This window comes from Lepisma saccharinum, chromosome 4 (assembly GCF_977018435.1).
Source record: "Lepisma saccharinum chromosome 4, izLepSacc3.1, whole genome shotgun sequence".
Classification (NCBI taxonomy): domain Eukaryota; kingdom Metazoa; phylum Arthropoda; class Insecta; order Zygentoma; family Lepismatidae; genus Lepisma; species Lepisma saccharinum.
This window is the reverse complement of record NC_139232.1, coordinates 71,100,958-71,114,065: the sequence shown is the minus strand read 5'-3', so window position 1 is coordinate 71,114,065 and position 13,108 is coordinate 71,100,958. Positions and strand designations below refer to the sequence as shown.

The following is a 13,108-nucleotide window of genomic DNA, read 5'->3' as shown; positions in this document are numbered from 1 at the left end:
TTCAAAGACAAAACAAACCTAGCACTCTCGATATGAAAGAGGTGCAGAGTAGCCTATAAACATTTTTCCTTCGAGGATTTCGAGGTGGATGAAGTCAATGAGCGATTTTATGTATTTAAAATGAAAATTCGCAAAATATGTATTTACATACGGAAAACTGGAAAATATGTGTTTTTATGTAAAATAAAATTTGCTGTGTTGACATATAAGGCTATAATCAGAATTTTGGCAAAAATGAGGGTCTGTATCTTATCGCAGAAAAAACATTTAATTACCTAAAGTTCCTTTCCCTAGTGATTACTATGAGTGGTAAATTCTAACTCTAAGATGTCAATTTGCTCCGTGAATTACAGCAGGGACATGAGCATTGACATAATTATTTACTTACGGATGTGATTGACGCTAGTAACCCCAGAAATTGAAAAACAAGATATTACTCTTCCAACGAGACCCGGTGCCAAATTTGACCGATTTCGAATGTGCGCACAATGCTACTCTGTCTTCGGTTTTGCTTGAAAACAAAGCTCCAGCTCACCCATCTTTCCAGCGGTCGTCAAACCTCATTCAGTTCATCCCAAACCTTAAACTTGCCGTCCACATGTAATGTTTTGTTTGATCCATCTTGCATGATCCGACTGACGACAAAACATTACGTGTGGACAAGGTTTTGACTTGCACCGCGTGTGCGCTTTTTAAATATTTACTTATGGAAACATTGCTCGCTGCTTGTTGGATCTCTTCAGTTCCTCGCACTGCCTGCGTCCGTAGAAGTCGGCAGTCTTGTGCAGCGCCGATTACAATGGAGTGCTATTTGTGGTGGTGTGTTGTGTTTCTAAGTGTGAGGTTTGCGTTCTCGTTCAATTTGGATATCAGTATTCCTGTGGTGAAAGAAGGAGCTCAGTCTTCTTATTTCGGATATTCAGTCGCAGAACACCAAACAGTCGATGCGGTCAGCTCGGAAATTGAGCACAATTGGTAAGTGTAAATAAAGTTTTCGTAACTTGCCGGTGTCTTCTTCCAAGAATACCGCTGAAGGACAGGCAAAGTCGCTCCACAATTGTAAGATTTCACAGTTGCATATGCTGTTCATTGTTAATTGTTGTGTATTTTGTATGTCATTGTAATATTAGGGGCACATGCTTCTTTCACGTACCTGTTACGCACGTGTGTCATTCGCGGGGGTTGGGGACGTATCCCCGCCAATAATTTGGAAAATGTATTGCGTGTATTATATCAGGCTTGCTCGTCTGTACGTCGATAATGTTATCTGTAAGTAATACTTATGTTTAAATGTCACGTGATTATGCACTTACTCCCCCTCCCTCCTTTACCTGCACTTGTAGATTATTTTGTTATTTTTTAGTACAAGTTATACTTTTACTTTCATTCATCTAATTTCTGAAAATTCATAACTTTCCTTTGTATTGTTGAATCACATTTATGAAAGACCAGATTATTTTACTACTGTTGAAACTGAAAAGTAGTTTCATTGTCTGCGCAATACAGTGCGAGTTTGAAAATTACTTCCGGCAATATTTATTTCGCCTTGATTTTTATTTTCCATAATCGAAAGTAATTAGATAACGTGACCTTGACCTTTAGTCGAACCTTCCTTCCAGGGACAGCAACTTAAATGTTTCGCGCGCGCGGGAGTTGCCTGCAGGTCTTTAAAAAACATTATTGTTAATTAGGGTAGAGAGCACTTTAAAAAACATTATTGTTAATTAGGGTAGAGAGCACACTGGCAAACTGCGTTTGTGTATACCAAATGTAGTGTTGTGGAAAGTTATTTTTCTTTTCGGAATCGTAGCATTGTTGATATTAAAGTATCAGACGTAAGTATCTTTTGACCTGGAAATTCACGGCATATAATCGTAAGCAGGATGCGAAATCATTGATGACGGGGGGGGGGGGAGGGGAAGAAGGATCTTAATCTACAACCCCCTCTCCACACAAACATATGTATAAATTATACAATATACATATTTATAATGTTATTAAAAATGAAAAAATACTACATTAAAAATATATTGTTATTATTATTAATTACAAATTAAGAAATCTATTTGTTACTTTTATATATATGAGATATTATAAACTGGCAAACTAATTCCTTTACTAACTGGTTAAAGATGTTAATAAATTATGAAATAGTTGAAGTGCTTTTATTATATCTAAGTTTTTTTTGCTTTATCTTAATGTAAATCAATTATATTTCATAATTATTACTGTCTTGCATTCTTGTTTTACTTTTATTGCACATATTGATATAGATATTGATTAGATCTCTTGAGAGAGAGAGAAGCATTGAACACCCATAACCACACTAATTTGTGTGTGTTTTCGATATTATTCTTAGTAAATTATATTTGAAATTAAAAGTAATTCCTGTTTTTTTGTTTGTTGTGACAAATACTCCCCCCTGGAAATTTTTGGGGGAGGGAATTTTTGAGGCCAAGATTGTTGGTGGGGGAAAATCCCCCCATCCCCCCTAGGATTTCGCATCCTGCTCGTAAGTTACTACCCACCAATGTGTCATACACACAAGGTAATATTTTGAAATGAAAAAGGTTAATTGGAAATTTGAATTCCAATTATTGAAAATAATGAATATATTCAGTTAACCAGAAGTGTGAGATGTGAATGTTGCAGTAGAAGCGTGGAAATATTAAAACTTCATGCCGTTTATTTATTTGCCCAATAGGATGCAGAAAAACAAAGTTAAAATCCACTTAATGCTCAGGTAGGCTAATTGCGACTGGTCGTACATTTTAAAATGGTATCTGCACCTTGCAGACCCCAACCATGTATCGAACCCGGGATTGCCTTATTATAAGGCGACAATGTTAGCACAACAACATTATGAAGGCCCAAAGCTTAAAGCCCAGAGTAAGGAAAACAGCTGGACACCGACATTACATGTTGATAAATGTTAGAAAATATTGTTTATTTTTGGATGAAAATAATGCATGAGAATGTAAACAGATTTTCATGGTACACTAAATCTAACCAAATAACACCGATTTCCCTCCTACAAGGCTACAGGTGTAAGTGGAATATTTCAAAACAATAAATAACATATGTTACATTACTAGTAACGACAAGAGTTTGGTAAAATCCCTAAAAGTGTACCAAACGGTTTCGTTCAAATTGGGAGTGCCGGCTGTTAGCAGGCAGGCGGTGGTGTTTTATTTTATTACTCACTTCCTGCGGGAGTTGAAGCGGCCGTTGTGTTCTATTGTGTTGTGGTTACTGACCACTGCAACAGCAGAGCTCGGGGCCTTAATTTTGAAAAGGACACTGCCGTCATTGTGAAGGCAGGGGGCTTGTCTCTTGCTGAGCTTTTGTCGTCCAGTTGAAAAGAATGCCAGAGGAATTTCTCGAGCTCAGGTAAATTTTGTCGCAAGTTGAAACATGTCCGTTACCATTCATTTGCAAACGTATTCACAGACATTGTACAGTGGGATCCATGAGTATTACCGTGTAAATTGTCCATGACCATTTTCATTATTTTTTTTTCTCTTACATCCTGTGTGTTTTTAAGCGATGGCTTTTTATGTATGCTGGTGCAGAAGTTGTCAACAGCTTGTTTTGAGTTTTCGTTTAATTCTTGAAGCTCTTATTGTGTCAAATAAAGTGCATGAACATGGTAGTTGCGATTCCTTTCAAGTCATTTTTATCAACGTATGCAAATGCTTGAGAATATGTACGAAAACAGCGTATATAATTTGAGAATGTGTCAGATGTATTTGAATTTAAAATGCCTTCAAAACGAAAATTGTAGATCAATGTTGTTATGTTTATGTGAGAACCTTATTTTGCACACGTGCTTTTCGGCAACTCGATTAGCCACGCAAACTGGTCGATGTGCGAGCAACAAGTTGGCAGCGTTGTAGCTTCCACAGGTGTTGCAGTTGCAAGACTGCAATGGAACAATTATGAAAAATGTCATGGATTTTCATTACGGGTCATGAGGTCCATGTTTAAGGAGACAAAGTTAACCTGCTCGCTTAAAATGCTTCACTTGCACTCGTACATATTTTCTACTAGTTTCGTTGGCAGAGCCGAACCTCGGTCGACAAATACAATATATTCATTCTGTGCTTTAGAAGAAGGTCTGTTGCTGCCAGATGTGTGGCCACAAACAAAAATGTAGCAAAACTAGATTGTGGTGTCCCACAGTCGTACAGTCACTGACACTTCTTACTTGCTTCTGCGTTGTAACAATCCAGGGTTGGCAAAAAAAAAAGGAACAAAACAGTTGTTTTTTTGTTTTAAACAGTGTTTTAAACAAGAACCGAAAAAATATGTTTTAAACAAATAAAACGTTTAAAACATAATGTCAAGAAGACTTATTTTCTGAGAATAATGATTAATAAGGAATTTGTTAATCATCCAAGGATGGACTATGTTCCTATTGTAAAGTAAACGCCTGACTATTCTTAAAATACACATTTATGTTAGTCTTAAATCTCGCATGTAGGCTGTTCGAGAAGCTTCAACTAATCCACAGTTGCCAGGCCCCACTGAGTCCAGGTGGTAGCAATTTTTTTTTTAAAATACATTTTAATCGTCTGTGCAACTAAATATTGACATTAAGAACAATGTGCATATTTTGCAGTGTATTAAGTGAGGAGAGGAACAAAACGTATTCATCCATGTAGTATTCAGTTTTTCAAATATTTCAAACACTTGTAAAAAACATAGCCAGTTGTTTTAAACGTGACCCACGGGTATTCATCATGATATGTTTCTTTGTTAATTCAATATACATTTTCAACAACTGAACAGATTTCTATACACAGTAAACAGAATGACACGCATTGAATGAAAAGGCATAATTACAAAAGACCGACCACAAACTATCAAACATCAAGTACCAAAATGTGTTTCAAAGAAGTCTGAAAAAAATGTTTAAAAGACTTTGTTTTAAACATTTGTGAAAAAAGCAAAGCCATGTGTTTTAAACGTTTTAAACAAGTTGTTTAAAACATGGCAACCCTGTAACAATCCCATTGTAAGTCAAAGGCTAGTTACAACTCAGAAGTGTACGTTGGGTGCGAAATTGGGGGTGGAGGGGGGCAGGAATTTCCACCAATAATCTTACCGCAAGGAAATCCCTCCCACCAAATATTTCTGGGGGAGGCGAGATTTTTTGTATAACAATAATAAGCACTTAGTTTTCACTTCAAATACTTTGCGAAAGATAATAAAATACTTTGCGAAGGATAATATCGAGCACACACACACAAAGTGTGTGTGTTGCTGCATGCTTCCTTCTCTCTTTCTCTTTCAAGAGACCTTTAACATCAATAACGAAAAAAGTAACACAAGAATGTAAGGCATGAAATGTAATTTAACCATAAAATGTAATTGATTTATATTGATAGAAAGCAAAAACGAATTTGTAATTAAATCATTTCAACTAAGTTGTAATTTATTGACATTTGTAAGCAGGTAGTAAAGGAAAATTAGCTTGCTACTTTATAAATAAAGTAACAAATATAAAATGTAAAAGTAACAAATGAATTCGTTACAAATACTATTTAATAATAATAATAATATGTGTTTAAATATTTGGTAATTTACGTTAATATGTAATATAATAAATATGTATATCATAATATTTCATACATACACACACACACACAAACATACCTACATGCATACATACATACATGGTATGTGAATTAAGATCTTCCTCTCCCCCACCATTCCTCAATGATTTCGCACCCTGAGTGTACGTGACTGTATATACGTAGAGTCCAGCGCAGATAATTCTGCCGTGCGATGCGCGAAACAACTAAAGAAGCAGTGTTGCTAATGGAGCAGATAGAAAAATCGCTGCAGTGCGCCGATGCACAGCTGTTACGTACAACAATAAAATTAGAGAATTCAGGTCTATCTAACGTTGAGTTTTAAACGTCATGCATTATACCAGGACTAGCATTAATATGTACTAACAAGTGGCTTTGTATGTAGCTACATACATATGGACTAAAAATTCGCAAAATATGAACTAACACATAAGTAAAATTACCAAAAATGCTGCAAAGAAGACTTCTTCATACGATTCCTTATTTGAGTGATTTCAAACAAAATAAAAAAAAATATATATTATTTTTCATTGCATTAATGCACTGGTGGCGTTCTAACTTTTCACTCCCAAAACCCGTATACACTGGTATGGAACTGCAACGGCAGATAATAACATGCCAACGTGTTAAACCGCTACAATTGCACCATAACACTCCTCCTGAAGCAGTATTATTATTTCCTCTCTGAGATCGGCGACAGTCGGTTGCCTTTGTTGTACATTTACAAAGGATGCCGGCTTCCACAACAATAACAAGTACATATACTGCCACTAGACGATAAGCTGCGCGGCTTTTACTTTTGTTATGAACCAGGGCCGGCGCTAGTCATTTTGCCTCCCTGGGAGGTGGCGGCAGATGCCGCTCTTTTTCGACCCCCCCCCCCCCCGGTCATTACGCAGCAACGGAAAATTGAAAATCAATATATTCCTAACTAAAACATCAAAATATAAAATAAATAATGAGACTTCTTATGCTATTTCAATACTATTCAGCGCAAAAGAATATCTCGCTCGATCACAGTTTTCAATAGGCTTATTTTTTTCTTCTCTTCAAATTTTGCCGCTCTGGGCGATGGGACGGTTCGCCCTCCCCTTCCGCCGGCCCTGCTATGAACTTGGTCACCCATCAAAGCATGGCAATTTTAACACAGAAAACAATATGTATCGCATTAAGCAGCAAAAATGACAGCCTCCTTTATGCAATTTCTACAAGAACACGTGCCGGAGCCAGAGTTGAAATGATGTTGGAGCCACATAATTTATTTATTTTGAATAATTCCAAAATTATGAAATATGAACAATTTGTTGCTGCTGTTCGCTGCTCTCTTGCCAAAATGCTTTATTGGGATGCTAACACCATGACTGGCTTCCTCCTTCATGAACTCGTGCACGTTGCTTAGAATTTCCCGAGCTTGGCTATGCAAGGTTTTTTATTTCAACTTCGACAGAACTGGAGGCATTATGGAATTTAACGTTCATTAGCAAACACACACTTTTACATACACACACGCAATACACGCACACAACGTCAAACCGGTCAAATACTTAGTATAAAATAAAAATATGGTGCTTCCAATCCAACAAAACTCACCGCCACTTTACCTGCCTTTTCCCCTTCCGTGACAGAAATAGTGCTTCATTATTACAGTTGGCAACACTAGTTACTAGCTAGCCAATGAACATGCACTGCATAAAAGAAGCAAGCACTACGCCGTGCTATATTGCCACATTAGCGTCCCTACCGAACGGTGGGAACCGCGAGCTGGAGCGCTATTCAATTGTTTTCAATGATGTTTGCGCGAGTGTGTCCAGGAATGGAATGACAATGTGGCAACAATAGCGAAGGTTTTCGAGCAGGGTAGAACACATGATGCTAAGAGAGAGGGAGACGAAACGAAAATTCGTTTCTACGCAACGGCAAATTTACGTGTGTGGCACTCTACACTCGAAGTTACGGTGGGGCCTCCCCGATGGCGCAGTGGTCGCCTTGTAATCCAGGGGTCTCTGGTTCGATACCCGGTGCAGGCACATAGTGGTTCGTTTCCCAATTTAACCGATTAGCCTTACAGTGCATAAAGTGGACTTCAAACACCAACTCAAACAAACAAACCGTAACTGTCTGGAAGTGGCCGGTGCCAGAATTTTTTTTTAGCAATTTGAAACTATTGTCGAGAAGACAAACATGCATGGTGTCGAGTGTGGTGTAATGTAATAAGTCTGAGCCCAAAGTTCTGTTTTCTTGACGTCAACTTCACCGTTTCGGCCGCCTGCAGTGGAAAATATCCAAAGCCACGACGGCCGGGTGAGGCGAAATTCTTTCCTCAGCCATCATCCCCCCGCAGGGAAGAATCGCATAAATGTATCAAGCAAGTTGTTTTATAGAGGTTTGTCGAGCGGATGGGAAATTGTTTGACATTGGGTGACAAGCCACCAAGAATACCCCACCCGCAGAGCGAATTATGGAGGCTGGCAGATGTTTTTGAGTAACGGAATAAGTCAGGGACCTTACCCGCACCTCGGTGAAGATCATATGACTTGACAGGCATTTGTTTTGTTGCGAGGGGGAGAGACTTGTAGGTGGCACGGAGCCAGAAGGACGCACCGACAGGCGAGGAGGAAAATAAACTAGCTGACAGCACGAGAACTATTCGAACACGAGAGAAGCATTAGTTTCATTACCTTATCAACAAAGTAGTATAGAGCAGGCAAGCATGAACATGCAGTGGTTAGTTTCACAAATATTTTTCATAAACTGATATCACTCGTTCCTTGAGTCACATTATAAAATGATAATTGTTATAAACAACCTGGTGTGGTTTAAATCGAGATTTAAATTCTGATTTAAAAAAAAAATCACTGATTTAAATCACTTTTAGAAATAATTTATAGAATAATGTACACAAGGAATTGTGTATATCAGAATCACTTTTGGTGAAAGTACAGTAATCCCGTAATCATTAGGAAAAAAAAGGAAGGAAAATGTATGATGTAGTGAAGCTCATACGAAAGGAAATGTAATATGTAAACTGTAAACACACTTAAATTTATCTTGATTTAGAATTTTAAAAAAAAATTGTAGGCAAAAATAGAATTTTTTTGTGTAATAATATACTGTACAACAGCGGTGGCCAACCTTTTTTGGTTTGAGGGCTAATTTACATTTCAAGAATCACAGGCGGTCTTACTTATGTTATTAGACCTAACAACGCGGGCCTAAAAAAGGAAGCAAAGAACCAATACCATAAAACTGGCATTGATTATTTTATTTATTTAATTATTAAGAAATAAGTTTTGGCTTCAGTACTGTGAGCCTGGCACCTGTTTTAGGACGTATCTCCCTAGTTCATCATTATCATCTTTTCATCCTTTTAACGAGAAGGTATTTTTTTACGTAAACATAATTACTACAATTTTATTCTTTCATAAACACTCATTTTAACAAAAGTGTTTCACTTGTTGCTGGGCATCAGTAAAAAAATTACACAACTATTTTGTACTTTTCAGCAGTCAGTTTACTTGTTTCCAACACTTGACACTGCATTCCGCCGATGAGTTTATCATGTTGCAAGTCATATGACGTTACTGCTACTCTCAAGCAGGAAATTGTTTCCTCTCCTTTGTTTTTAACACATTCATTGTAGCGAACGCTGACTCGCATAGATATGTAGATCCGAAAAATGCAGTGAAATAAAACCACTTTGCGAATATTTGGATAGAAGTCTTCACGCAATAGTTTTAAGATTTCTTATAAAATGTTTTGTGACTATGCATAATAAAATCCGTATACTACCTTGGTAATATGACAGACCACCGGGGGCTAGCTCTCGCGGCTTGCCGGTCGACTGGTAGATCGCGGTCGACGCGTTGGCCAACCCTGCTGTACAAGATACTAATCAAGGTAATCCGTAAATACTATCTTTATGAAACTTTATCATTAAGCTGTAAATAAACATTCCAGCTGATATTTTACAAACCATAATTTAAAAAATCACCAAAATTCCGCTACAAAGACTATAAGAGAAATGTTTGATGAGTGTGTTAATTTGAATTTCCATGGTAGGTTCATGTATACATTACCAGCCATATAAATTATATTTGGTTTAATCGAACTGCAAATATTTTACAGAGCTGTTTATCAGAAAAGCCTTTCTGAAAAAAAAAGATAGCCTATATCTATATGTACGGTGCCAAAAAAAACATACAAGCAATTTTAAGCGTGTTTTTTTTAATTTAAAAAATCGATTTAAATAAAAAATTTGATTTAAATTTAAAAAGTCATCAAAAAATATTTTTTTAAAATAAAAATCATGATTTTTATCATCATCCACCCTGGTTGTAAATATTGGGATTGTTTAGATTGTTGGTAGGAATGGTTCCGAGACTGTTGGATTCTAAATATCAAGATCTCCGGGACCCATAAACCCTCTGCGGGGAGATCGTAAGTCGAGCACCCACGCGTTCGGCCACCGAGGTGGCAGGTTGAACATTCACAAACTGCTATGAAGCCGACAAAGGAAAGTATGAAGGTAAAAGTTTCGTAAATTGTCATCTCGCCCTTAAACTTCGACTTTAAAGGAAATGTAATAAGGCACACTCCTCTGAACTGGAACATTTTTTTTTAAAAAAATCCCAACCGTAGGAAATAGGGTCTTTTTGTTGGAAATGATATGTTCATTGATGATTACGCACAATAAGACATTTTTAAGGAAACTATCTTAGCCTAGCTTGTTCTGGGTACTTACCTGCTTCCTTCGTTGTTGAAGCCATAACATTGCGACAGAATGTATTTTGATAGAACTTGCTCACACTACACACGTTTCACGCTTACATCTATTTTCCTGTAGTTTTCACATAATGTGATTTCATCAAGAAGTTACACAAGATGGAGTTAATTATGTGAAAGCTAGAAGAAAACAGGTGAAAATGATCGATCTCAATGACCATTTATTATAATTGTTATATTCATCTTTATCTTATCTCACTATTGCTTCTTTTTTTAAAGAGCATACATTGTTTCTTGCTAAAAGATAATATTGTTTTTCAAAAGTAGCAGAGATTAAAGTGGGCCAGGAAACTAATATTGTAGCATCAAGTAGATAAAGTTTAAGTTTACTTCAAAGAAACTTCCGAAAGATCAGTTCCCTCTGTTACAGGAGTAAACAACAAACCGTCACGTCCGCGTGGAGCACAGTATATCCTCCCCTCTAACATTTCCCACCAATAGCGTCTGTTTTAGGAACTGACAGCCCTTGTGAAGGCCACGTGGAGTAAATCAGATGTTGCCAATTCAGTTTCTTTAGAGAGATTTCTTAACGTGAGTTTGCGGTTGCGGTATCTTTGTTAGGTTGTGTTAGTGTGTTGTGCTATTCTTTATAATACAAGGTGGAGACCTTTGGAGTATAATGTCGCAGTGAATGAATGGATTTTCAATAAGAAATTTGTAATATGATGCTTGATTTCAAAGAGGCATAGGAGTTGAAATGAGGGCGAAATCATTAATTTTGTGACCGTCATAACTGCAGCAACATTTGAGGTTTTCAGCCGAGTTACAAGATTGTATTGGATTGATTTCTTGTTTTAAGTCCACTTTATGCACAGTAAGGCTAATCGGGACTGGACCTACAGTTTAAAGTGGGATCCGAACTAGTGTGTGCCTCCACCGGGTATCGAACCCGGGGCCCCTTGATTACAAGGCAACGACGCTACCACTGCGCCATCGGGGAGGCCCTGACTTACATTTTACAAGATAACTTGGTTGACATCGGGTATTGCATTTGAGTAAAATCAGTCAAGACTTTTAAATATAACGAGGGAAATCTAGATTTTTCCTAAGTTTCTTACATTCCAGTTTCTTTTCATACATATTTTCAAGTCCCTGTACCGTACATTTTCGAAAATTAAGAAATGTATCTGGTAGAAATTATAGGGCATTTGGAAGCTTTCAAATATGCTATGCTATTGGAGAGAATTGGACGGCAAAGTGGAGTTGCAAATCACCTATGTTTTTATTAAACTAAAAGCTCAACACGAGATCTTTTGATTGTACATTTTTCACAGCAGTCAAATATTTTGAAGGACTGCTATGGAAATCAGTAAGGTGTTTAAATAAGGCAAAATTACGTGGTTAAAAAAAGAAAAAAAGAAACAAATACACTTGGCACAGTTAATGCATGGAAGAGAGATTTTCTTGTCCTGGCCTCTTGTGAACAATGCACAACATACTCCTGTTTTGAGAAAAGAATAGGTTGTGTTTATTTCAGTTCAAATGCTTCACAACAGATTCGCGACAACCCCTATGTGACACGACAACTAAAAAAAGCGTTCACTATACAAGCCTTCACTATTGAACCCTCGTGCGGGATCTTTTGCTCCTCCGCTCCTAAACTTCGGAGACGTCTTTCACAAACAATGACTTTCGCTACCTACGAAACCGAGACAATGAAGGCAACGGCAAAACAAAGGACATCTGTGCACTAAAGTGCGCGTCAAATCTCCTGCATATGGCCTTGAACGGCTGAACAGCACCAGCGTATCACAGACGTGCGGCGTTGCCTAGTTCCGTGCTCTCCGTGACAAGGCGTTTCGCTCAAACACGCTGTATCTTTTCCGTGTGAGACATGGCACTGCTGCAGTGCGCTGCTATTGGCTATCGCCATATGCAGGAGATTTGACGCTAGTGCAGTAGCGTTGGACATAGTCCGAAGATATTTTGGTATTCTGGTAAGTGCGTTTTACTGGGAAAAAAACACTTTCACAAGGAATTTTTAGCGTGCTGTTATCGGCTGACCGTGTCAAACAATGTTCCGTGGTTATGTAATAGTTTATTTCACGGCACGTCACTATCTCGCGACGATAGAGATGAATGCTGAAAATAGTGAAATTTTGGCGGGATAATTATATATTGATACATCAGCACCTTTGAAAGGGTTCACACCTCGAATCCTTGTTTTCGTAGCACATTACAATGCCTACTCCGCGTCGTGGGGGCCCACGGCCCCTCTTGGAGAATGAATGTCCACCGAAAATTATATTATTTCGGACATCATTTCATTTCTGTCACAGTAATTTCTGTTAATTATTATAAAGGCGTTATAGGAATATCATAATTTCAGACTGAAGAAGTGTTTTTTTGAGGAAGCATTACTATTAAGGGGGAGAATATGCGTACTTCGCCCTTCCTTTGGAAAAAATTACCTTGCTTATGCTGATTTCCATGACTTAAAGTATTCATAAGTTTTCTACATATGGATTTATTGTATTGACACTTCAGCGTAATTCCAGTCTGCCATGAATGGTAAATTGTTATAGAGTTAGAGTGAATTATTCTCATAACACTCCTGTCTGTTATGCGTTTGCAGCTAGGATGCAAGTCATAATTCCCGAAGCCTCCAATCGACAAGTGAGCCACTGACGTCATCTGAAGCTAGCACCAATCGCTAACTCTCTTGCTCACGGTCTACGCTGTTGGTAGGCTCGCTAGCTAGACTCGCGCAGGTAGCTGAGGATGTTACG

At 37.7% G+C, this 13,108-nt stretch overlaps 1 protein-coding gene across 2 annotated transcripts in view; it reads left to right on the top strand.

The window, feature by feature from the left end:
* Window positions 1-761: 761 nt before the first annotated feature.
* mew (multiple edematous wings) overlaps window positions 762-13,108 on the top strand; it is a 313,875-nt gene continuing 301,528 nt past the window's right edge. For both annotated transcript variants that reach the window (XM_083120732.1, XM_083120731.1), the window contains exon 1: window positions 762-975. In XM_083120732.1, the coding sequence (XP_082976858.1) occupies window positions 800-975 (176 nt within the window). In that variant the 5' untranslated portion in view covers window positions 762-799. The remainder of the gene's footprint in view (window positions 976-13,108) is intronic.